The 24006-nt window shown below is 38.8% G+C and overlaps 1 protein-coding gene across 1 annotated transcript; it reads right to left on the reverse strand.

The window, feature by feature from the left end:
* Positions 1-1913: 1913 nt before the first annotated feature.
* VPS36 (vacuolar protein sorting 36 homolog) lies at positions 1914-23981 on the reverse strand. The gene is made up of 14 exons (XM_065862612.2): positions 23806-23981; positions 22511-22579; positions 18840-18910; positions 17422-17536; positions 15929-16018; positions 12172-12258; positions 9052-9084; positions 8868-8945; positions 8334-8468; positions 7805-7870; positions 7192-7256; positions 6683-6767; positions 4125-4201; positions 1914-4048 (listed from the first exon to the last, which is right to left on the reverse strand). The coding sequence occupies exons 1-14, from the start codon at positions 23899-23901 to the stop codon at positions 3955-3957; spliced, it is 1161 nt and encodes a 386-aa protein (XP_065718684.1). The 5' UTR covers positions 23902-23981; the 3' UTR covers positions 1914-3954.
* Between the last annotated feature and the right edge of the window lie 25 nt (positions 23982-24006).

A 24006-nucleotide genomic window follows, 5' to 3' on the forward strand; every position in this document is an offset into this window, starting at 1 on the left:
TTGGCATTCACACTCCAGTGGGAAAGGGGGAGACCCAAGATCCTACCTGAGGTTTGGTTTGGAGCAGGGACACAAAGCAGAGTGGTGCCTCTCACGAGTAGGTGCTAGCTAGCAGGCTATGGGTTTTCTGAAACAGGTTTCCTCACTCATTCCTGAAGTTTTTGTGTTTTGGTGGGTTTTAAAAATACTTGAATAATGCTTTAATTCTAACTTTAATTCTAAACCACAAAGAAAAATTACTCTTAAGCCTGCTGGCCAGGACAACTACTTTGGAGGCACAATACTTGGGCCTCTACTCCAGAAAGTATTTAAGTATTTCCTTAAAATAAAGAGGAATGCTGCCAACAGACATGCCCACAATATCCTCTTAGCGTTGAGTACTTGCACCTCATTCTTTGGAGAACAAAATGAGAGTTTAAGTCTTCCCAGGAGAGGAAGACCCAGAAGTAGAGTGTCTTACATTTCACATGAATGCCTGAAGCGCTGAGAATTAGGAGGAAATGAGAACTGCTAGAATAGGAGAAGCAATGTAATTGTCAGATCTGTGAATCTAGCTCAGAAAAAAAAATATCAGGGAAGGGTGTCTTCTCAAAGACAACAATTATTTCATATCAAATCCACAACTATTTTTGAATTAGCCATCCCTGCTTTTTTAGTGTGTATTTTGAAAGAACTGTCCAGTTGTTAATGAGAGCCCCAGGCTTGAAGAAGCACAAACTTCTCCCGTTGGCAACAGGCTCCTGCTGCCTCCCACTACGGTCCTTACAAGTTGGGTGACAATATTTACACTAATTTTACAAGTGCAGTCAGGACCTTTGGACAAAATCTAAGTGTCCTATCAGAAGAACTGAGCATTGAAGAGTTTAACTTATCAACACGCAACCAGTAGTTGATTAATAAAGATACACTTCTGAAGACTTTTAAGTGCAGTCATACATATGTATCCTTCAGAGAAAAAAATAAATGTTTTCAGTTCAGAAACATGGTTCAGATTAGATCCACATTTCCATAGGCTGAATATTTCTGAAAACAAAGGAGAAACAGAAAAGCTGTACAGATATCTGAGCACTGTTCTTTCGCCGTCAGAGGTATAAAAGACCTGTGTTTTGAACTGGAAAACGTAAGAATCATTTAAGACCACTCCATAGAAAAAAAGACCACTTTTTGAACAGACCTCTTGTTACAATCCTCTGTTCAAAGGACTGTATAACTTGGCAACCCCGGCAAAATGAGATAACAGTCACGTATCATGATATAAATATTCTAGGAACAATCAAAACATGAAAGGAAATAGGGTTCATGTAAGCACCTTCTGTATTAAATGGGAATGATCTGTGAGGGCAGCTCCTGCATTTCCCTCTTCCCTATAATCCTGCTTCAATACAGTCAATGGATTTTTTGCTGGTAGTACCAATGGAACCAGGACTGCTCAGTGACAGTTCAGGACAGTGTGATGTACTACCGTGACACCACACGCCCGTAAATACCTCACTCTGTTCGCCCGACAGCCGGCTCTCAGGATGGTATCAGATACATGATTTCTATTGTCCTTCAGCTGGGAAAACACATTTGAACATGTCAAACGCCTCTGCAGCGCGAGCACAGGATGTGTGCTTGGCTCTAACTGGCTTCCTCATGGAACTGGTGCTTGTGTGGACATCTACAGCTCAGCGATTCTGGCCTGGAATGGATCACAGCCTGTTGTGCAACACAACCAGGGCATTCTAATTACATTTAATTCTGATTTTCAATTTAAAATCAAAACCATCTTGTACCCTCTTGGGTACACAACGAGACAGCAAAAATCTGACGTACTTTAAAAACCTGCCCCGTGGAATCCCAGTATTTTGATTTCTAAAGATTTTAAAGCTGCCCAAAACATTTAGCATGGAAAAAAACCCATCAGAACAGTCTATTTAAGAAAATCTTTTTATTATTTCCTAGTAGTCATTTTCTCATGTGTGTGTTTACATTCTAAGCCAACTATACAATTTCACCTAGAAAGTTCTCCCCTGAAAACAAAAACAACAAGGAAAAATCTTGGGAAAGAAAAGCTTGAGAAGGTACCATCATTCTAAATAGGTTGTACTGTTACTGCTTAATTAAGATAATTCAATAAATGCTCAGGGTTGGGGCAACGGAGGCTGGGAGTTTACATTTGGTATTTCCTTTCTTGTTCTGTTCCTTCTGCAGAAGACATGCCCCCTTGTGGGGAGAGTTTCAGCCCTGTAAACCTCTGGTCTGACAGGTTCGGGTACGAGGCAAAAGAAACAGTTGTCATAAGACAGCTTTTTCCTTCTGAATTTCTCGCTTTTCAGTCTCTCTTTAGATGCGCAACGCTTGGTGTACCTCGCATAGATCCCTTCTATGGGTTGTGGGAGGATGAAGAAAAGCAGCAAGCCCTAAGGCTCCCAAAGAGGCGATACTAGATGTCAGAACCGGTTCCTTCAGCTGTGTCAAATACATTAGTTTTAGCACCTTCAGGAAACAGAGGAAAAGTGCCCTAAAGAAAGCACTGCATAAAAGCTTGCTCCTGACAAGGATAAGTGGACACAATTCCCTGCATCTAAATGAGCATCCTCCAAACCAAAAGCATCACCACTATAGGGATCTTTGCACTGAACTCATTATTGGCAGGCTTTTTACGGTTGTCCAAGTTATGGTAGCACTGAAATAGTTCTGAAGGTATTTTCAGGCTCCTAAAAGCCTTTTTCTCCTTATTCGTAATGTTAATTTAGCCATTACAACCACAATGCAGTTACATATATGTTGTTGTTGCCCATACCTTGAATTAATTTTGTTATTTATTAAAACTGGTCATTTCAAAATGCCAACAATTTAAAGTGACATGGATCGTAAACATCCACTTACCATTATTACCACAGCAACAGATCTTCAAGTAATGTAACAACTCCACTGGAGTTATGAAAGCTGAGACTATCAGTTGCATTCAGTGTGAACATGGTGAGGAAAAGCAAATGATATGATACCTCATGACTATTAAACACAGGGTGATAGTCTTTTTCCTCTCTTCAATATAGAAAGCATATTAAATTTTGCATACAAGATATAAGTGATTGAACTGTCTCTCCAAAACAGATAACAGGCTGATGAAACAAACAAATGATATTTCATTAGAACTAGCAGATGAAAACCAAGTGCATTAAAGCACAGAGTCTGGTAGAGTGACAGGAGGCTGCTCCAGTCTGTGACATAGAGAGGACAGAGAAAGGGCACCCGAAGTGCAACATAATGAGGCAGGAAGGAAGATGGTGAGGAAAGAGAAGGGAGGACATCTGTGCTAACAATGCTTCATTCTGAGATGCAAGACATAACAAAATAAACACTGTGTTTTCTAGATTGACATATGTTAATCTCTCCTGCAGCAGGTTCTTTCTGTCTCAAATTACAAGAACCCCAAGATTCTCTCTCAGAAAACTGTTCATCACTTCAGAGAGATGGAGTTATTCTGCACTGGCTTGTTCCTTATACCTCAGTACACACCGAAATCACGTTTCTTATCGCTACAGAGACAGCTGTCTACTTTGTTGCTCTAGACATAAACAAACTGAAATTGTAAAATGAAGTAACTTGTCTTCTGGATGCCGACCCTCAGGGCGTGTTACAGGGATATTCTCTCCACTTTCACTTGTGTGGAATCTTCACCTGACTTATCTTGAATGAGAAAGTACAGAGCACGACAAATAAAACTTGAAACACGAGCTAGCTGGCTTGAGACAATTAACATGCTTCTGACTTGGTGATTCCTATTTCCTTTCAGTTCCATGTTAAGAGGATTCAGCACTTGAAATACCTGAGAAGTGTAAAGCATTACAATGTTCATCACTGTTGCAGGTGACTAACAAAATAAAATCTTCGAAGTCCGTTGTTGGAAGGGTTCTGCCCTCTGCTCTCTTGTTCAACTGTTACATAATAAATTGTACACATACTAGATTAGCTCTGTGTCAGAAATAAATTTGGGTAAAATCTCAAGCCTTCCACTGAATCATCTCTGCAAAGATGGCCCATCTTTTCAGCAAGAAGCAGCCTAGAGAAAGCAAAAGAATGTATTAATTGGAGACAACATGAGAACGAAGGTATTAAACACAGCAATTATTACTTACCTTTCTTTGGCTAAGAGAACAGACATCCCCACCAGCTTAGCAAACTCATCGGCTGTGAGAGAACCTTTTTCAGATACCTGTTAAAAAAACAAACGCGCAAATAAACAAACTATGGCATTAAAGAAAAATAACAAGGTCTCTTGGCTACTGAATCAGGTCTAGCCTTGTGAAGTGATAAATTGGCAGCAAATCCCTTGGGAAGACAACTAGCTTGTTTGCATTTAAATAAAGTACAAATAATCATGAGTATTTCCTCTTAAAAATATCTCCTCCGGAAAAATTGCGAAGTATGGAAACGGAATGTAGAAAATAGTGAAATCTTAAAAAAAAAAAAAGTCACACGGTACCCTTTCCTTTGGATTTTTTTAAAAAATACCTTGGGGCAAAATGAGCAAAAAATTAGAATAGCTCAGACAGCAGTATACTGTCACAATCAGTATTTACACAGCCCAAATACAGTAAGTGATTCTGCAAACACTGAAGCCTAAGTGAGGAAATAAAAGACCCATTCAGGGCAGGCCATCGATTTAGAAATTTAAGTCATTTCAGATGGAAGTGGAAAATTTGAGCTTAATGGGATTTAAAGTATCTCCACTGCCTATAGAAACATCCCCAAACCTTAGTGCTACACCCTATGTTACGGCATACTTAAAGGGATCAGTAAAAGCCTCCATCACATTCAGATGACACAAAAGATTGGTTCAGTCTTGGGACTCAAAACTTTGGTCTCATTGTTTCCACCACGCTAGTCAATACATGCTAAAATGAAACCTTCTCAAACAGGTTGGACGCCTGGATGCTTAAAATATTAGATGTGAAGCGCAGGACTATTACTGCATGGAATTTCCCACGTAAACATGTTTTACTACCCTGTAAATTAATAATTCTTCCATTTCTCCACTGCTTCAGATTCAAGTAAACTTGTAAATCCAGATGGAGTTGCCATTTCCTGCTTCCTACCTAACTGGGTGGGGAAGGGTCTATTCTGCAGCTTTTTCAGCAGTAGTCTTTCTACAGAAACTCAGATTACATTAGTCCTAACTTGAGATTTTACGAAGCTAAGAGATCAAATCTTAGTGATTGAACTCAGCTATACAATCTAATATGCATATGGGTGATTAATTATCTTTCCTTTCCAAAGTACTACCCTCATTCAAGGGTGACTTTAGTTTCCTTTGACTTCCATGTCATTTCCTGTCTTCACCAGCCACTCAAAACCACATCTCTCTCCTGTCTGAATCCCTGTGACTTCCTTTCACTTCTTCTCAGAAGTTTCATGTTACTGTACATTATACATTAAGTGCAGGTTGCTTTTGGCCACAAGCCTGATCTCATCTTCCCTTTCCCTTACGGGCCTGCCTTCCTCATTCAAAGCCTCTCCCGTATGTTTTTCTATGGAGTCAAAGTCTCGTATAATGAAAATAAAAGTGAAAAGGCACTTTGGTAATAAATCCACCATCTGTTGCTTTTTGCAATTGACCTCATTTGTAAAAAAAAAAAAAAAAAGGTTTTTCCTTTCAAAGAGATAAGCTCTCTTACTGAAGGCAACGAATTAATTAAAAACCAAAAATCATCAGAAAAACATCTAAAAGTGGACTAGGTATTTTTCTGCAACTATAAGAAAATAAAGTTAAATGATTAACATATATTGAAAGATTTAAGTGTTTTAGTTTTGATAATTTAGGATGGAATCTTTTAGATAGTTAAATACATTTATCTTATCTAAAACTCTTTTTGATGAGAGAAAGCTATATGGTAACAATTATGCAAAATGCACTGAAGACTCTACCTCATGGATCAAGTGTGAAGGTGTCTGTGACAGCTCTACTTTTTCTTAACTGCCCAAGTCAAAATCCTCTTTGATGTTTAACTTTGGATACACTGAATCAACCTTTGCTCAACTTTACGAAAAACAAAAAATTACATCCCACTGGAAAAGACACAGGAAAATGCATCAAATAGTGGGACAGCAGAACTTCAAAGAGTCCAGAGGCAGCAAACCCACAAAGGTTTACCACAATGAGCAATTGTTAGGGAACAGAAGGAAACTTCCTTAATGGTTATTTATACTATTTTTTTGCTGAAGCAGCTAGCTTAATTCTACACACACTACTCTCCAACTCAGTGCTCTTGACAGAAGCAAATTCAGTACAAGGTGTTACACATACAATGTACTGTGTTTTGAAATAAACCTAAACCAAACAACTGCCTATATCAACATTTAAGAGCTACTTTCACTGCTTTCAAGCACATTGTGTACAGTGTCTGAAGTCCACTTCTGTTAAATTAAGTGCTTAATACATCATGAACTTCATCCTACAGTGCAAAAGATTTGGAGGTAGGTTGAAGGTTAACAAATTTTGAAAAGAGATGGAAAAGTGATTTATTCTTTAACGAGAAAGCAGTGACTAAGATTATTGCCTGAACAGAACTCCGAAGATGAAAAGTGCTATTTAAGTATTACTCTTGGAAGACTTGGAAGTGGTATATTTATATACCTAGTGTGTTTAAATTTCCCCAGTGCAGTCAGAACACTGAAGGAAACGAAGTATACTTACTGTCTCTAAAGCAGAAGCTACCATTTCCTCTTCGTTATGAGACTGGAGTTCAATCACCATCACACCACTGTCAAATATCCGAAGCCTAAAATCAAAAGAAAAAGTCTAAATAAGTAAAACCCCTGAGCACATCACCTATGGTCACATTTCTAATGCAGCTACACCTATAACCACATTACAAAAGGAAAAAAAAAAAGCTCTGTAAAATGGACTCAACATTAAAAGCATCTTCAACATCTGAAGAGTCTGACGAGAGCAAGGCACAAGTCTCGGCTTAGTTAAACACTTTTCCCAGTCTGAAAAAAACTGTATTGGAAGTGAAAATAATATTGTCTTTTTAGCAAAGTGAACCACAGTTAAAAATCCATATTTTACTGTAGAGTGGATGTTGGTGCATACAGCAGCATTTTTAAGCACAGGATAATTTGTCTAAAAAACCCAAATCTACTGCCGGTAAAATACTAAGCCATCCAAGCACCATGGTCTGACTTGTTATAAATACATCTTACCTTAGTGGTAATTTCAGTGACTCCAGCATCTTACAAGCATTTACTAAATCTTCTGGTGACAGCAACTATTAAAATAGTAAAACATATTTATTCACGAGTTGCATTTTAAGTGTACAGCATAACACCAAAACAAACAGTTTTAATAACTGCAGCTATAAAATACACCAGGCTACACAATATTGTTGATTTTCTTCCTTTCTATTGTCCAGTCTATTTTCTTGGCTTCTGTGCTTCTTTCTGTTCGCTTACTACATGTTCTATAATAATCCTTCTTTCCCTCTTTAAAGAAAGAATGGATGTATTCCACAAAATACAAATATTCACCATTCTTTAGTATTCTCTGTTCAGTTTTCTTTCCAGATGAGGATGGATTTTCCCTTTTATAAGACATTATAAGAAGCAGCATACATTATGACAACTTATAGAGTATACATGAACATTACATGGAAGAAGAAAGGAAAAAGGTAAAAATCCCTAATTTTAATAATGGGCTGATCACTTTGTGCTGTTAGACAAAGTCAGCAATTGGTAGGGAACATACTTACCCTTTTTCTTTAATTGATTTATCAGTGAAGTACATTTTATAAAATACGTAATAAAACAAATTTCTCACCTCTAATCCCCGTGCGCGATTTACCAGACAGTACACTTCTGTAAGTGACATGATCCCTCCTCGCTCCTGTGTTAAGCACAAGACTGGTAAGAGAAATAGCATTAATCTAGTAAACACAGTATCTCAACTTGCATTTCACGGATTAAACAGAAGAGCTACATGATGAGCTTTAATGAAAACAACTACCCAGGAAATACCATGTATTTCTAACACAAGAGGTAAGTTCTTACATTGTATGTTTATATAATATTTTTAAAATGCCAAACAGTGATACTACATCCAAAGACTGTGAATTAAGTTGATTTTGAAGTAGAGAGTAAATCACAGGAACAAGGAATTTCATGACATTAAATATATCAATCAATTTACCATTTTTACTTTCCAGGACATATATTCCTTCAACAGATGTTGAATATGAGACTGTGCTGCTAAATCTGAGACTTTAGAGGCACAGTGGGACAGCCAAAACACATTTACATCGAAATTCAGCAACACATAGAAAGTGCTCATGCAAAATTAGGTACTTTACCTCTAGTGGTGTCTGTAGCATTCCAGCTAGTTGCTTTGCCAGTTGCATGTGGTAATGGGTACCAGATCCATGTGTTTCCCTAGTAACTGGATTAGCTATACCCATACTCAGTAGATAGGACTTGAACCTAATAGTCTAAACAAAAAACATTTAAAGGTGCATCAGCTAGTGAATGATTCTTTAAGTCTTTGGTTTTATTACTATAATACAGTTTTGGTGAATAAATCCATTCAGTTTACTACCAATAAAGTCAATTACTGTCAAAAAAGAACACAAGACTTACTGCTATTTATTTTTGACCAGCAGAGGTCAAAAATACAAAAATGTACACAAAAGCAGTAAAGTCTTTGCTTTTAAGAAAGGGTCACAAGAAAGGTAATACCAAACAAGTAAATCACTTTTACTTTATGTAAAATTAAAGCTCAAAAAATCTAACCATGAAGTGTTCTTTATTAACATTACATGCATTAAACATATAGCTTTTTGCTGTGCATAGGAACATTTCTGTTGACTTTAAGAACAAAATTCACTTACCTCATCCTCAGTGATATCACCTTGTTTTTCTTTAATCTTATTAGCTATTGACTTGGATAACTCCACCATTTCCTTAGCCTATCAAGAAAGACCCATAGATGAGTCAACTTTCAGCTCAACAGAGAACCACGCTTAAAACTGAGAAAACAAGCCTAAGTCTGCTTGAGTAAGTGACATGCCATACCTTCTCCATTAGCTTGCTAAGGTCCTCAAAAGCCTGAAATGAAAGGAAAAGCAGACATCGCAGATCAGTATAATTACAGAATTCAGCTTCACGGATACAGTGAGCTGCCTTGGTCCACCTACTCAAACTATTCACAAGAGCTGCTGTCCCTTTAGATTAGTCTGTTATAATCTGAGATATCATATATAATTAGCTGATATAGCTGTTCTATATCTGGTCTCAAAATCAAAATTAGAGAATCCATTAACAACAAAGAATGAAGAATCAAATAATCACACACTTTTCCAGGATGTGAACACTAGTTCAATATGATTTATGAAGTCCATATGCCAGGAATGAAAAACAAGATACTGAAGCCCAGAAGAGGTTAAACTATCCAACCTTACTGTGCTTTCCTAGGAGCTGGGGGAACATTTCTTGATGGTGATGGGAGGTTTTCTCTCAAGAGTTAACCCTCACTCAAGGATATTTACTGTTTCTGACCTGCAGCAAGCCAGCTGTGAAGCTACAGAAGTACTCCTCCTGACAAGACTATTTTACTTTTATCAGTAGATGTTAGTAACAAAGAGTCATTCAAATTGAGCAAGGAAGAGGGTATATGCTTTCACGTTTGCTTCACCGAAGAGGCAAAACCTCTGAAAATGCATGGCAACCTCATTTAAGTATCACATACATAGGAACAGTGGTGCTACCATAATAAACAAAGAAACAGTTTGAAAAATTAATGAAATAAGGTCCACATGACAAATGATCAGATTTAAATAAATTAAGATAAACACTAGATAAAAAGCATCCTCTGAAAACTCTAGTTGTTGGACGTAAAACCCAAAATACCTGTTAGAACAAGGGAAAAAATTATTTGCACAGACCAATTTTTTCTAGTCTAAGAAATCTTTTACTTTGTTTCCACAAAAATACCTAATAAACTGGACATCCATCATAGGACCACAATTATATGAAGTCTATTCAGTTTAGTAAACTGCTATGGGCTCAAATACAAAAATTCTACAGCAACCCAAGAAGAGTATTTTTAGGCTTAAATAAAGCATACTTTTAAAAATGTTGAAGGTATACTGAAACTCAAAAGTTTTAGTAATGATAACCAACTAGCATAATAAAATTCATTAAAAAAATGTTAGCAACTATATTAAAAACCAACTCTCATTTCTCTCATCCTCAGCGACACATATTCAGACTTCTCAACTGCTTGTCTGAAATACATGACAGGTGGTCAACCTTTTCCAATGACTTTTTTGAACAACTGTTCACTAGAAAGACACACTTCAGCAGAATTTACACACGAAGACCCAATTGCTCCCATCTACACTTAGGTGCCTGACTTAGCAGCTTATTGTTCTGAGATGTAACATGTAAAGAGGAGAAAGAGATGCCTCCAGGAAGGGACAGGGTTTACTTTTCATCTGAATCCCCCCTAACGGTGCCAGTGTTTCTCCACTGACTGGAGAAGTCCAGCCTCTCAACATTTGGTACGTAAATTAGGTACCCAAAATTAAGTGGGACAAAACTTGGCCCAGGGGGAGAAAAGAAAATGTACCAGCATATAACAGTAATGTACCACTATCAGAACACTTTGGAACTCTGTTTGGAAAATTTCTTCTTACTTCCTGATCTGCCAAATTTGATAATTTACAATATCTTTCCCAATCTCTAGTGTAAATCAAAGCCCTTCTACTGTACTTGTATATGATATCAACAAAAAGTTTTCTAACAAGGCTTTTCCCAGCTTATTTCTAATCTCTATAACCTGCATGAAAACATCATTCATCAAAAGAACCCTTGATTTAGCTAAATAAACAGCATGCTGTGTCCAGCTCCTCCTCTGCTTGACTCACCAAGGGCAGGCCTGGAAACAAAGGGGAATGTGCACACACCTAACAGGAACTTCCTCAGATAAACAAAAGGCTAAAGAACTGGATTCTTATCAGCAGCGAACAGCAGATGCAGGAAGTCTTTTCCTGGAAGCCAGGGCACCATTTTTTAAATTAAGTCATTTATAACATTTAAAGCTGGAGGAAGACAGGATTTTACAAGTCATGGTTTTCCTCTGTTCATACAACACATATAAATGGGTTCATTTTACCCTCTGACAAAGCTACTAAAGGAAAAAATAGCCAGACAATACCTTTTGAACCATATACATGTGCATGTAACCACAATACCTTTTGAACTACACACAGAACTTCATTCATTATGTGCCTCATAAACAGAAAGGAAAAAGTTTAATGCTACTAGCATCTGAAACAGCATGAAGCCTGCAAAGGTACTAGAATCTTCTTATGTATCAGAGCAGTGAATGTCTTTTCTTGTGGCACACTGAATCAAATGAAGTTTTTCCACAAAAACGAATCTGTTGCATGTAGTTTATGAATACTTACAAATTAATGTCTGCTACCAAGACAGAACCAGACAATTTTTTGAGGATAATGCTCCCAGGTATATACGAAGAAATTAACTGTCTCTGTTGTCCATCGGTATTGAGATATGGAATTCAACTACTGTGCTGTTTCTGGGGAAAAGGATGGTCTCCATCTAGCCCAGGTATTTTGCAAAGAAACTTGTAACATCTTCCCAATGCCTGGACTGTAGAACATTTTACTATCATTATAAGCCTAAATCTAACATTTAAAAACGGAATATTTATAAGGTGAATGCCTAACTTCACCACAGTTATGCACAGATACTTGGATCAATGTATTCTTTTTAAAATATATATGTTAAAATTTCAATTGAAAACAAAATTAGCTGAAAAAAAAAAAAGGCAGGAAAAAACTCAAACTTTCTGCAGGTGCCTTTGTGTTCTGCTTCTCCTGATGAAAAGTCACTGAACTCAGATTTCTAATTCTACCAAAATTAATTTTATAAATACACACCATTAGTTTCAAATAAGAGCCTTCTTGAAAGGAACTGTTCAAATGAAGTACCTTTACATATATTGAAAAGCCAGTTAAACAAAGTACGTAACTGTAAATTATACACTCTTAATCAATTCAGACTTCTCAACAAAAACAATAAATAGTCTCAGCTGCCCCTAAAAGAAAGTGTGAATGAATGCAAATGGCTCAGAAAGTTGATTGACCTTGAAACTTCAGTAGTATTTACCTCGGAAATGTTTTTGTCAGTCTCTTTTCTTTTTTCCTCTAATTTCCTTTCGATCCCTACAATTCCTACAGCTCTTATTCTTCCTGCCTGTAAAAGAAAATAATGAAAAGAATCAAAATAGGAAATACTAAGTTTTCTCATCCGCCTCTCTGTGAAAAAACTTACATTAGAAGACAGGAAACACTCCCCTCAAGAGCTGTTATAATGCATACAATATTTCATATATTTATTGAAAGCATTTTTTAAACCAGTGTCAAAAAATAAACACTAAGTGTAAAATATATACAAATTTTCTGTAGTAGATGAATAGTAAGATCATAATATTGAAGCTATTAATATGAAGATGCTTAATAGCCTGATCAGGACTGAGCATTCCAGCTCATCTCAATTAAAGCCTCCCAAGTCCCTGTGAACATCTGTACCAGTGCTGTGGAAATGCATGTGTCCAAATATGATTGCCTCAAGAAATCCTCTAGCGTGAAGAAATGCAGCCACAGAAACACAGTGCTAAGCACAGTCTGATTTACCTTGCTGAGAAGTATCAGTATAGAGTGACGGTGAATCCTTTGTTTGATGCTGAATGTGTTTTAGAAGGGCTGGTACCTAAGTGGGATTGGTGCCAGCCCTCAAATCCCTGACTGCAAAGCTTTGCACTGTTAATGATTTGCTATGATTTAGGAATAAGAACAGGAAAAAAGGCGTTTTCATTAAGTGATTCTTGATGCAGGGTGTAGGCTTCCTTATTAGTCCACCAAATGCAACCATGCTTATAGGTACTACATTTACAAAGGATGACATAAATGATTTGACGTTGAACAATGTTTAAATCATCCTATTTCATTCATAGTACTGTACATTCAATATATTCACATATTCAACATATTCATACACAGAAACAATACCTACATGTTTGTCAGGGTTTATAATCTAGAAGTATCCAGACAGATAAAGGTGGCAATCTAACATATGACAAAAGATGCTCCATAACAACTGTCCATTTAGACCATACATTTAAATCAAACAACCATTTTGGTTGGAAAAGACCTTTAAGATCATCAAGTCCAATTATAAACCTAACACAGTCAAGTCCACCACTAAACCGTGTCCCTAAGTGCCACATCCAGGGATGGTGACTCCACCACTTCCCTGGGCAGCCTGTTTCAGTGTTTCACAACCCTTTCTGTGAAGAAATTTTTCCTCGTATCCAATCTGAACCTTCCCTGGCACAACTTGAGGCCATTTCCTCTCGTCCTATCACTTGTTACCTGGGAGAAGAGACCAACACCCTCCATGCTACAACCTCCTTTCAGGTAGTTGTAGAGAGCAATAAGGTCTCCCCTCAGCCTCCTTTCTCAAGGTTAAACAGCCCCAGTTCCCTCAGCCCCTCCTGATCAGACTTGTGCTCCAGGCCCCTCACCAGCTTCATTGCCCTTCTCTGAACTCTCTCTAGCACCTCAATGTCTTTCTTGTAGTGAGGGGCCCAAAACTGAACACAGTATTGGAGGTGCAGCCTCACCAGTGCTGAGTACAGGGGGACGATCACTCCTTTAGTCCTGCTGGCCACATTATTCCTGATACAAGCCAAGATGCTGTTGGTTTTCTTGGTCACCTGGACACACTGCTGACTCGTATTCAGCTGGTTGTCAATCTACACCCCCAGATCTCTCTCTGCCAGGCAGCTTTCCAGCCACTCTTCCCCGAGCCTGTAGCGCTGCCTGGGGTTGTTATGACCCAAGCACAGGACCCAGCCCTTGGCCTTGTTAAACCTCATACAATTGGCCTCAGCACAACAATCCAGCTGGTCCAGATCCCTCTGTATGGCCATCCTACCCTCCAGCAGATCAACACTCCCACCCAATTTGGTGTTGTCTGCAAACTTACCGAGGGCACACTCGACCCCCTTGTCCAGATCATTGATAAAGAGATTAAATAGAACTGGCCCCAGTACTGAGCCCTGAGAAACACCACTTGCAACCAGCCAACAACTGGATTTGGCTTCCTTCACCACAGCTCTTTGGGCCTGGCCATGCAGTCAGTTTTTTACCCAGCAAAGAGTACACCCATCCAAGTCATTAGCTGCCAGTTTCTCCTGAAGAATGCTGTGGGAAACAGCATCAAAGGCTTTACTAAAATCTAGGTAAACAACACCCACAGCCTTTCCCTCATCTGCTAAGCCAGTCACTTTGTCATAGAACATCACATTGGTCAAGCAGAACCTGCCTTTCATAAATCCATGCTGACTGGGCCAGATCGTTTGGTTGTCCTGTATGTGCCACGTGATGGCACTCAAGATGATCTGCTCCAAAACTGTCCCCAGCACCAAGGCCAGACTGACAGGTCTGTAGTTCCCTAGATCCTCCTTCCAGCCTTTCTGTAGATGGGTGTCATATTTGCCAACTTCCAGGCAACTGGGACCTCCCCAGTTAGCAAAGATTGCTCATAAATAATTGAAAGTGGCTTAGTGATCACCTCTGCCAGCTCCCTCAGCATCCTTAGGTGGATCCCATTTGGCCCCATAGACTTGTGCATGTCTAAATGTTGCAGCAGGCTGTTAACCATTTCCCTTGGGATTATGGGGACTTCATTCTGATCACCATCCCTGTCTTCCAGCTCAGGGGGCTGGGTACCCAGAGAACAACTCGTCTTGCTATTAAAGACTGAGGCAAAGAAGGCATTTAGTACCTCAGCCTCTTCCTCATCCTTTGTCCTTTTGTTTCCCTTCACATCCAATCAAGGATGGAGATTCCAAACCATTACATTCCAAACAGTTATATAAAAGTTACACATTATATATTTGACTTCCAGCTACAAAACAAAAAAACTAGAAATCACAGTTGTCCTGGTTTCAGCTGGGATAGAGTTACTTTCTGCCTAGTAGCTGGCATAGTGCTGTGTTTTCTATTTTAGAATAATGTTGATAACACACTGATGTTTTAGCTGCTGTTAAGTTTCAGTTTCTCATGAGGTGTCAGGTACACAATGAGCTGGGAGAGGGAACAGCCAGGACAGCTGATCCAAACTGGCCAAAGGGTATTTGATACCTTATGGTGTAATGCTCAGTATTAATTTTGGGGGAATCTGGCTGGAGGAACCACTTCTTGGGGAGTGGCTGGGTATTGGCTGACAGGTGGTGAGCAACTGCATTGTGTATAACTAGTTTTAGACATTCTATTATTATTATGAACATAAGTGTTGTTATTATTACTTTCCATTTCTGTCCTATTAAACTGCCTTCATCTTAACCCACGAGGCTTAATTTTTTTCTGATTCTCTACCCCATGCCACTGGGGGAGGATGGTGTGTGAACGAACCCCTCTATGTGGTGTTCAGCTGCCTGCCAGGTTAAACTACAACAATAATTAAGATCAAAAATCCTTCAGCTTCACTAGATCTTTCATGCTGAAAAAAATGATGTGCAATTTTTTTATATATATAGAAATAAATATTTGCATAATTATACGTGTGTGTGTCTGAGTCTATAAAATAAATGGAGCTCATTATCAACTATTCAAGTTTAAACACACTCAAGGAAGAGAGGCCACAGTGTTCTCTATCAAGTGAAAACTGAAAAGGAGAAACCAATTTATGCCAGTGAAGAAACTGAATTCCTACATGTGCCCAGTGTTGGCTAGAGGCATGTCAGATGCAGTATATGGAGGCAGCAAGACCTGGAACAAGAGATTACATACAGATGCTGCACTTGAGCTAAACAAAGCGACACGTGACATACAGAAGGATGTCAGAGCTGTGCACACACCTGTGGATCCTTGTTAACTTGAATGGTCTGACCAGTAGGCATGTTCTCCCATCTCCTTTGTGTAATTTCTTCTGATAATCGTCTATAGAACTGCAAACATTAAAGAGCAACAACAGATGTTTAATAAACCGTGCAGAGTACCTCTGGGTATTTTTAACATCTTGGTGGCAGATGAAACAAAATTCACTGTAACACAAAACATGGTAACATCGACACATCCATGGTACAACATTCATTATCTGGAAATTCTTAATGTCCAGTCTTCAAAAATATACACGTTAGAGAAGGAGCCATACAGTTACTAGTTAAACTTGCATGAGTACTTCTACTGCACATTTTTTTTTCAGATATTCAAAATGTTCTAAAACATGCTAAAGTTCAAAATGTCAAGGTTTGCTCAAAGTCATGCTTCTAAGAGGAAGGAGAACTGATCAATCCAATTGTTGATCTGTTAATTCAATATAAAGACAATCATATGCATCTATTACACCTATTTGTTTATTGCTAATACCAGATGGTGGCATTAGTTAATTAGTTATCAGTAAGAGTATCCCACTGACCAAAATCCAGAAAGAAAATCTATCCCATTCTTACGGTTATTCAAAGTTCACAGGAAAGCATCCTGACATCATGAAGAAAAGATCTGGAGTGTAACTTGTATTCTAGATAATCAGTAAACACAGTAAGTTCGATTCACAGACACAAACTTTAATGTTAAAATAAATAGTATTACGATTGGGCAAAACACCAATACTATTATAACTAGGCATAAATCCACACTTGTCCTAAGCTGAAAACTGCTCACAAAGAAATGAAAGTGAGTCTGATCATACACATGTATTTATAATACATATATAACTAAAGTTGAAAATCTGATTTTCTGCAGTTAAGAGGTACGGCTTTTTCCATTTATCAAAGTTAAAGTTCTCAGTCTTGTCAAGTGAGGATCTTACAGTGTGAAATTTCTTTCCATAGTGCATCTTGTCTATTTTTTAGGATAAGCCTTCTTTTAAACCAAATAATTATAAAACATAAAATGAAACAAAGCTCTAAGGTAACAAAAATTGTTTAGCAATAAAACTAGAGATATGATTAGGAATAAGTTGCTTGATTCCTATTCAGTAGAAGGTTAGCTACAAAGAAACATCTTTTACTCTGTCAAACACCTAACAGATTTCAGAGACATCATTTTTGAAAATCCTGTGTTCAACTTAAAAGATTAAAAAAGGAAGTATAAGGTTATATTAAATATACTAAAATGAGAACAAAGCCTAACAATGCCTCCTGACATTTTTGGAACTCTATTTGCATTATTTAACCAAAGCATAAAAACCTGAAGGCTCACAGTGTTTTTCTTCAAAAAGGATGTGTTGAAAAAGCTCCACCTCAAAAGTAAACATGGAAAGATCACGGAAAATTATCACTAACACCACAAGAGTATAAAGGCATGTCCAGCTATCTGATGTGCTGGGCTTGCGTGATACAAAACTTACCTCAATCTCCCCATGTTCTTTGAAAGAAAGTTTGATGTAGGAATATTTGCTGCTCTGGAATGGACCAGGCTCTTTGTTTGAAGCAGCAGGATGAAGATGAACTACTATTTTGGCACTAAGAAAAAGAGAGGAGGCAGCTTTCTGTAATACCTAAAAAATTATTTCTACAATCAAAGCTAACATTTTAATAAAGACCTGTATTAACTTTATCTCACATAAGAGCTAAAGTACATCAAATAATGCTTTGCTTTTGTGCATCAACATTTAAGTATTTTAATTCAATATTATAATAGATCTTATGTAAAAACTACTATGACCTCTAAAACAGCAACATCTCAAAAACTGAAAATGTACCCATCATCAATTATTGAGAAATACATATAACTTTTTAACATTTCAAACAGTAACTTCGGAAAAAATCTTTTAGTTAAGATACAAACTAACTGTCAAGTACTCATCTGATTTGGCTTTTGACTTGCATTAACTACTGCCAAAATACACTATCTTTGTCAAAAGAAAACAAAACGTCTCAGTATTATGTCTAACCTATCCCACTCGTATATGTCACTTGCAAACACTGTATATGGGTGAACTTGTCCAAAACCAACATTCAAAGGTAACATATGTGGAAATAACAGTTTAAAATGATACCTACCAGCATAACAAACCTTGAGATAGCATTATTTTAGGAACATAACAGAGTGCTATCACAGCATGACTGCAAGTCCACCATTCTCATTTCATTTTGCTGACACCTTTTTCATGGGTCTTTCTTTACCTGACTTCTCCAGCATTAGTGAATTACCTGATTTCTTCTGGATACTCCCAGCATATTACCTTACCCATCTGACTGTAGGCTGCATACAGATGTCAACTTCAGTTTACAGACATTTCTCCAGTTAATACTTTTTTTTCTCTTTTTCTTATGAAATTTCTTTGTACCCATACCGTACTGAATTAATTATTCAAGTGAGTGATAATATTTGAGTTCCTTCTAGCCATCGCTAGCATTTCCATGCTCAAAATCAGTCATACGGTCATGAAAAGTTATATAATACAAGATCTGGCAGAGTTTCTATCCCCAAACAGTTTTGTGGCACAAAAGACTAAAAGCAGCTTTCCAACTTAGATGCAGCAAAATCACTGCTGTCATTTATGACTAATCAAATGCAAATGGCAAGAGAGAACACATACTTGTTTAGTGATTGCAAGACATTTAACAAATCATATCAAACACTGCTTTGTCATGACTCTCTTATACATTTGATCTCAAGCGAAGAAATCAGGTCCTTGTGGCTGCCAATCTGAAAACTTGATTGCAAATGGAACCTACCATGAATTAATACATAATCTTTGGTTCCTCATGTAACATGCGTGTGAAACTATGCAGCTGAAAAAGACAATGACTAGCACCTTACCTTTTTCCTATCCCAGCTGCTTGCTCTTCGATAAAGACGATCTGAGACAGAGGAACAGCAATGCAGCACTCCTGGATGAATCAACATTAACACAAGTGAAATTAAAGCCACATCCTGACTATTCATTCACAAAACCCAAGTGTTCTCTTTTCCCATTTCACAAACATTACAGATTTCTACAGGTGCTGCCTGAGGCACTCCATATGTAATATGATGGTAACAATAGCAACAATCTATTAAAGAGAAATACAAATAGGAAACTTAATACAAACTTGAAACCACATTTGAGCTAATCAGAAAACAAACTTAAATGTTAATGTGCCAACCTCAGACACCTCAAGCTAGACTCACAGAAACATTTGAGAATTTAACACATCTTCAGTATCCAAAATTTAAAAAACTCAAGTATTCTCTGAGTGAAATGGGTATTTCTGCATCTATTTCACACACAGGGACTTTAAGACAAGAGGAAATGGCCTCAAGTTGCGCCAGAGAAGGTTCAGATTGGATACGAGGAAAAATTTCTTCACAGAAACGGTTGTGAAGCAGTGGAACAGGCTGCCCAGGGAAGTGGTGGAGTCACCATCCCTGGAGGTGTTTAAAAGACGTGTAGATGAAGCTCTTAGGGACATGGTTTAGTGCTTGAGTTAGATTATGGTTGGACTCAATGATCTTAATGGTCTCTTCCAACCAAAATGATTCTATGATTCTATGACTTAATCCAGCAGTTGAGGCATCCCACACATTTATTGGACCAAGCTTTAGAAAAAAAAAAAAAGAAGAGCAAGAAACAAGGCTGTATTCATCTGTGGGAGGCTAACCTACCCAGGCTAAACTCTTCCTGTATGATTTTGAGACAGAAATTGCTCGAGGGAGCAATTCAAAGCATCTAATTAGGTGCCTCGTCTCATTTTGGTGAATAGCCTTTGGTGAATGTCATCTTCCACACAACAGCCTGGTGATCGACAGTCACATGGAATACAGGAGACAGGTTACATTCCCTCTCCCTCCAATGGCCATGAGGGGTGTACCTAACACCAGGTTACAATGAACATTGTTACAGGGCCTTCTCTATCCCTACTACCAAAACTGTTCCTCTTTGCATGGAATACTTACTTACTTATTAAACTGGCGATTAGAGAAGTGTACATGCAGGAACTCCAACTAATGAGTAAACCTCTCATTGGGAAAAAATGTGGGTTGTACTTCCTGTTCTAAAAAACTCCAAATATAAGCCATTTAGATTCTTCTGTGGCTCTGGATTCTATGGCTGTTACATAGAACAGTTACTGTTTGTGAAACACACATAACTCTGGACACTTTTAATACCGGCAAAATGATACTTCTGTTTAAAAATAAAAAAACATGTTTTGAAAATGGCATGAGTGTTGTGTACAGTGTCAAAATGACTGATTCATTTACTTCACAGCCAGAAAAGTTATGAACTTGTTGTACGCACAAGGACTTAGAATCACACCTTCCTGGAGAAAAAAGCAAGAGAAAGGGATACAAAAACAGAGATGTGTTAAAAATGCTGTGAGTTTATTTGGAATTTTTTTTTTCCTAATGTCTCATGCTCACATTATGCATGACTTTATGATTTGAAATGTTGTACAAATCTAGTTATGCAACAAACTTTAAGTAATTACTTTTTTTTCCTTTGGAAATCACTGTGTTTTCTATACTGTTCAACTGCAGATGGCATGTAACAACAACCGCTATAAAACACAGATGTTTTGTTTTTGTAAAAAGGTTTGCTGTGTTAACCTACTGACAAATGCCCTATTTATTACTAAAGTCTGCAGACACAAGAAGGGGCTCTCTACAAGTTATTCTAGGTAAACTAGCTAAGGTTTCTAAGGCTGATATATCACAGCTGAGCTCAGCCAACAATGCACCATGAAAATAAAAGGGCATCGTGTTCCACATGTTTCATTCCTAACAGCTTGAGATAGAATCAGTTTCCTTTACCACATTAACAAAGTTATTTGTGTACCATAGATTTAAAATTAAAAAAAAACAAATCTGGCTCCACTTAAACAGAATTGGTCTGTACCAGATCAGAACTGGGTAACTTTTGCCCGTACCTTGGCCACATGTTTCTGCCCCTTCTTCAATGAATCCTAGAGCCTGTCAGAATCTTTGTTGAGCTAAATCAACTTGTTAAAAGAAAACTGTTTTTCTTATTCTCCAAGTTTCTTCTCTGTTGATTTACCAAATTCAATGATCTTGATACAAAGAATCACATAGCCTACAAGCAGAGGGAGAAATCGGGGACAGAAAATAAATGTCATCCTTTTGCTGGGAAGGAGAGATTGGGGATAGTGACAGTTTTTAGATTTGCTGAAACCACAGCCCGTGATGTTACTCCAAGTCCAGGTAAGAAGATTAGAAGCAGTGTACACTGCAGTACATGCCCACCTGTCAAGAACAGATGTTGATGAAGCAGTAAGAGGTGATTTACACAGACTGTTTAGCATAGCTAAATTCTCATGCTGACTGTGAGAGGAAGAAAAAAAAGGTAATTTATAGAGAATAGCTTATGATCTGGACAATCAACCCCTAACTTAACAGTAACACCACCCTGGGGACCAGCTCTCAAAAAGTTTTTAAAAATTTGTACTAAAAATAGTTCTGCTGTTCCTGCAAACAAACCCTAAGGAAAAAAATATATTGCTTTGCTAAATCAAGAACATTCTTGGTGACCTTGCCTTTAGAAGGCTCTTAGTAACTCCATACTTTGGAGAGAGGGTGTGATATTTGGTAGGGAATGGCTTTTGGGTGTGAGAGTGCTTCAAGTATCCTTGCAACAAAACTAGTTCAGTGAAATAACACAGGCCTTTGAAAAGTTGTCATCTGCACATGCTTTGTCCAAACTTTGTCTTCCAGGGCTAGATTTCTGAAAGACTGTGTTTAAAACAAGCATAATCCAGCCTGGTTCTAAGGAGGACATTTCCTTCAACTGCAGCTGAAAGTGGTGAGAGCGCTGTATGTGTTTGTAGCAATCTCAGGCTGTGGGTTGATGGTACAAAGCATTTAGCAGCAGTATCACATTGTAGTTCTGTGGCTGCCACTTCACCTCTGTGTTAATTTTCCATAGCAGTACAGACAAATGTTCTGGCTTACTGAAGGGATGGTTCAACACAAGAACAGCAGCTCCGGGGGTAAGACCCGTAAAAAAATACTGCCACCAAACACATCCTACGATCAAATCATGGTCTGGGAGCATATGCTGGGACCAGAAGACAGGGAAACTTGGACTTGAAAATAATGAGGAAGAAATGATCTTGCCAGACAAGAAGTATGGGAGAGAAGTTCACATTATGATTTGCCTGACACATCCAACTTCAGTCTCAAACCCAATGTTTTAGTGCCTGATACCAGACTTTCCTCTATTTTTGTGCCATAGGAAAGGAAAACTTACGTGATTCATTCCCATCCCTCCTCATCTGTGCATTATTATTTTATTAAAGCAGAACTGGGTAAAAGAACATTCCTATACATAGTTTTCTTTCCACTGTGAGCCAAAAAATGGACTACACTTGTATAACGAAAGACACACAAAGTAAAGAAAAATCTCCTCTCTGTGCGCAGTCTTTTCATTGCAAGCTACCTGTTGTTTATTATGGAATTTACAATTGGGACATAAAAGCAACAAACACGGGACTTACATGATTCTTCTGATCCCTCCAGATTAGTCTGTGTGTGCTAAGCAGTAATACTCCTGTATCAAATTTCACCTAAACAGAAAAAAAATAAAACAGGTTAACAACAAATTTAACCAGTGAGTTGCATAAATACTTATCTTGAAAACATTATGCATTACCACAATGTAGCAATCAGGTTCAACAAGCCAATATTTTGAGAACACTCTCTTTTCCAGAAAACACAATAAATGAAGTTTAGGAAATGATGGAGAAAATTAGTATAAAAGGATTAGATGGATATACACAAATTTCCTTTTTCAACTGTATACACTTTCCCCCAGGAAATCCTGAAGGATCCTCCCTCCATATGCTGTACAAGATACACAAACATTCCTAAAAATCATATTTCAAATAGGGCTATTGGCTTCAGAACACTAAGAAAGAAAGTAAAAATTATGCAAAAAAGTAAAGCAACCTAAGAAGACCCTGTGCACAGTCTGAAATCTTCCAGTCTATCACACAGGAGTACTGCTTTTATTTATTTTATTGTTGAAAAGTTCTTTATCAGACAGCCATCAGTATTTGGAATAATCTGCATGGCCAAATTGCTTCACACTTGTAAAACTGGAGACATATTTTTACAGCTTTTTCTGAGGGTACGAACCTACTCTGGGGAGGAAAAAGGAGAGATCAAGAGTTACACCAGCTGTGATGCAAAGCAATAACTGAGTGGGCTCAAGTGAGAGCAGAGGGCAAGAGACACCTTCATTACCAGAGCTAAGGAGCATTTTACAGCTCCAGGATGACACAGGTGTGAACCCTGTGGCACACCCTGTACATGGCATCAAAGCCAAGGAGTGTGGCTGGTGGGGGAGCGCTTGGCCCCTGACACAGGCAGTGACAGCCCAAGCCATGGACATTAAGTTTTATGTCAAGTTTCACATCAGTGACACCAGCTCTATAGGAGTGTCAATCCTCCCTCCATGTGGCACACACCACGCAAGGCCTTTCTCAGTCCTACAGAGCCTGGATCTCCTTCCTACCAATCTCCTTCAGAGCCAACCCCTGCCAGAGCCTGCAGCGCTGTCCCACACCTCTGACCGCTGCTCCTCCAGCCCAGGCCCCCTCACACTCCTCGTCGCGCCGCCGCCCAGGCCCCCTCACACTCCTCGTCGCGCCGCCACCCAGCCCCCCCGCATCCCTGCCCGATACCGCCCTCAGTCACGCTCCTCGCTGCCCTGCCAACTGAGGCGCAGGGCCGTGCCCTGTGCCCCTTCTCTCGGGCCACGCCAGGCCCCGCGCGGGGCCGCTCCCGTCACCTTCTCCTCCCCGTCGCAGAGCCGCACGCCGCGCTGCTGCACCACCAACGTCTCCCCCAGCTCCAGCAGCCCGCTGGTCCACGAGAACCGGTCCATGGCGGGCGCGCAACCCCTTCCCCTCCTCCGCCGCCGCCGGCAGACCAGGCCGCAGCCGCCGCTCCCCAGCAGGCCCCATCCCCGCCCGCCCCGCGCCCTCTAGCG

Source organism: Patagioenas fasciata, chromosome 1 (genome assembly GCF_037038585.1).
Source record: "Patagioenas fasciata isolate bPatFas1 chromosome 1, bPatFas1.hap1, whole genome shotgun sequence".
NCBI classification, from domain to species: domain Eukaryota; kingdom Metazoa; phylum Chordata; class Aves; order Columbiformes; family Columbidae; genus Patagioenas; species Patagioenas fasciata.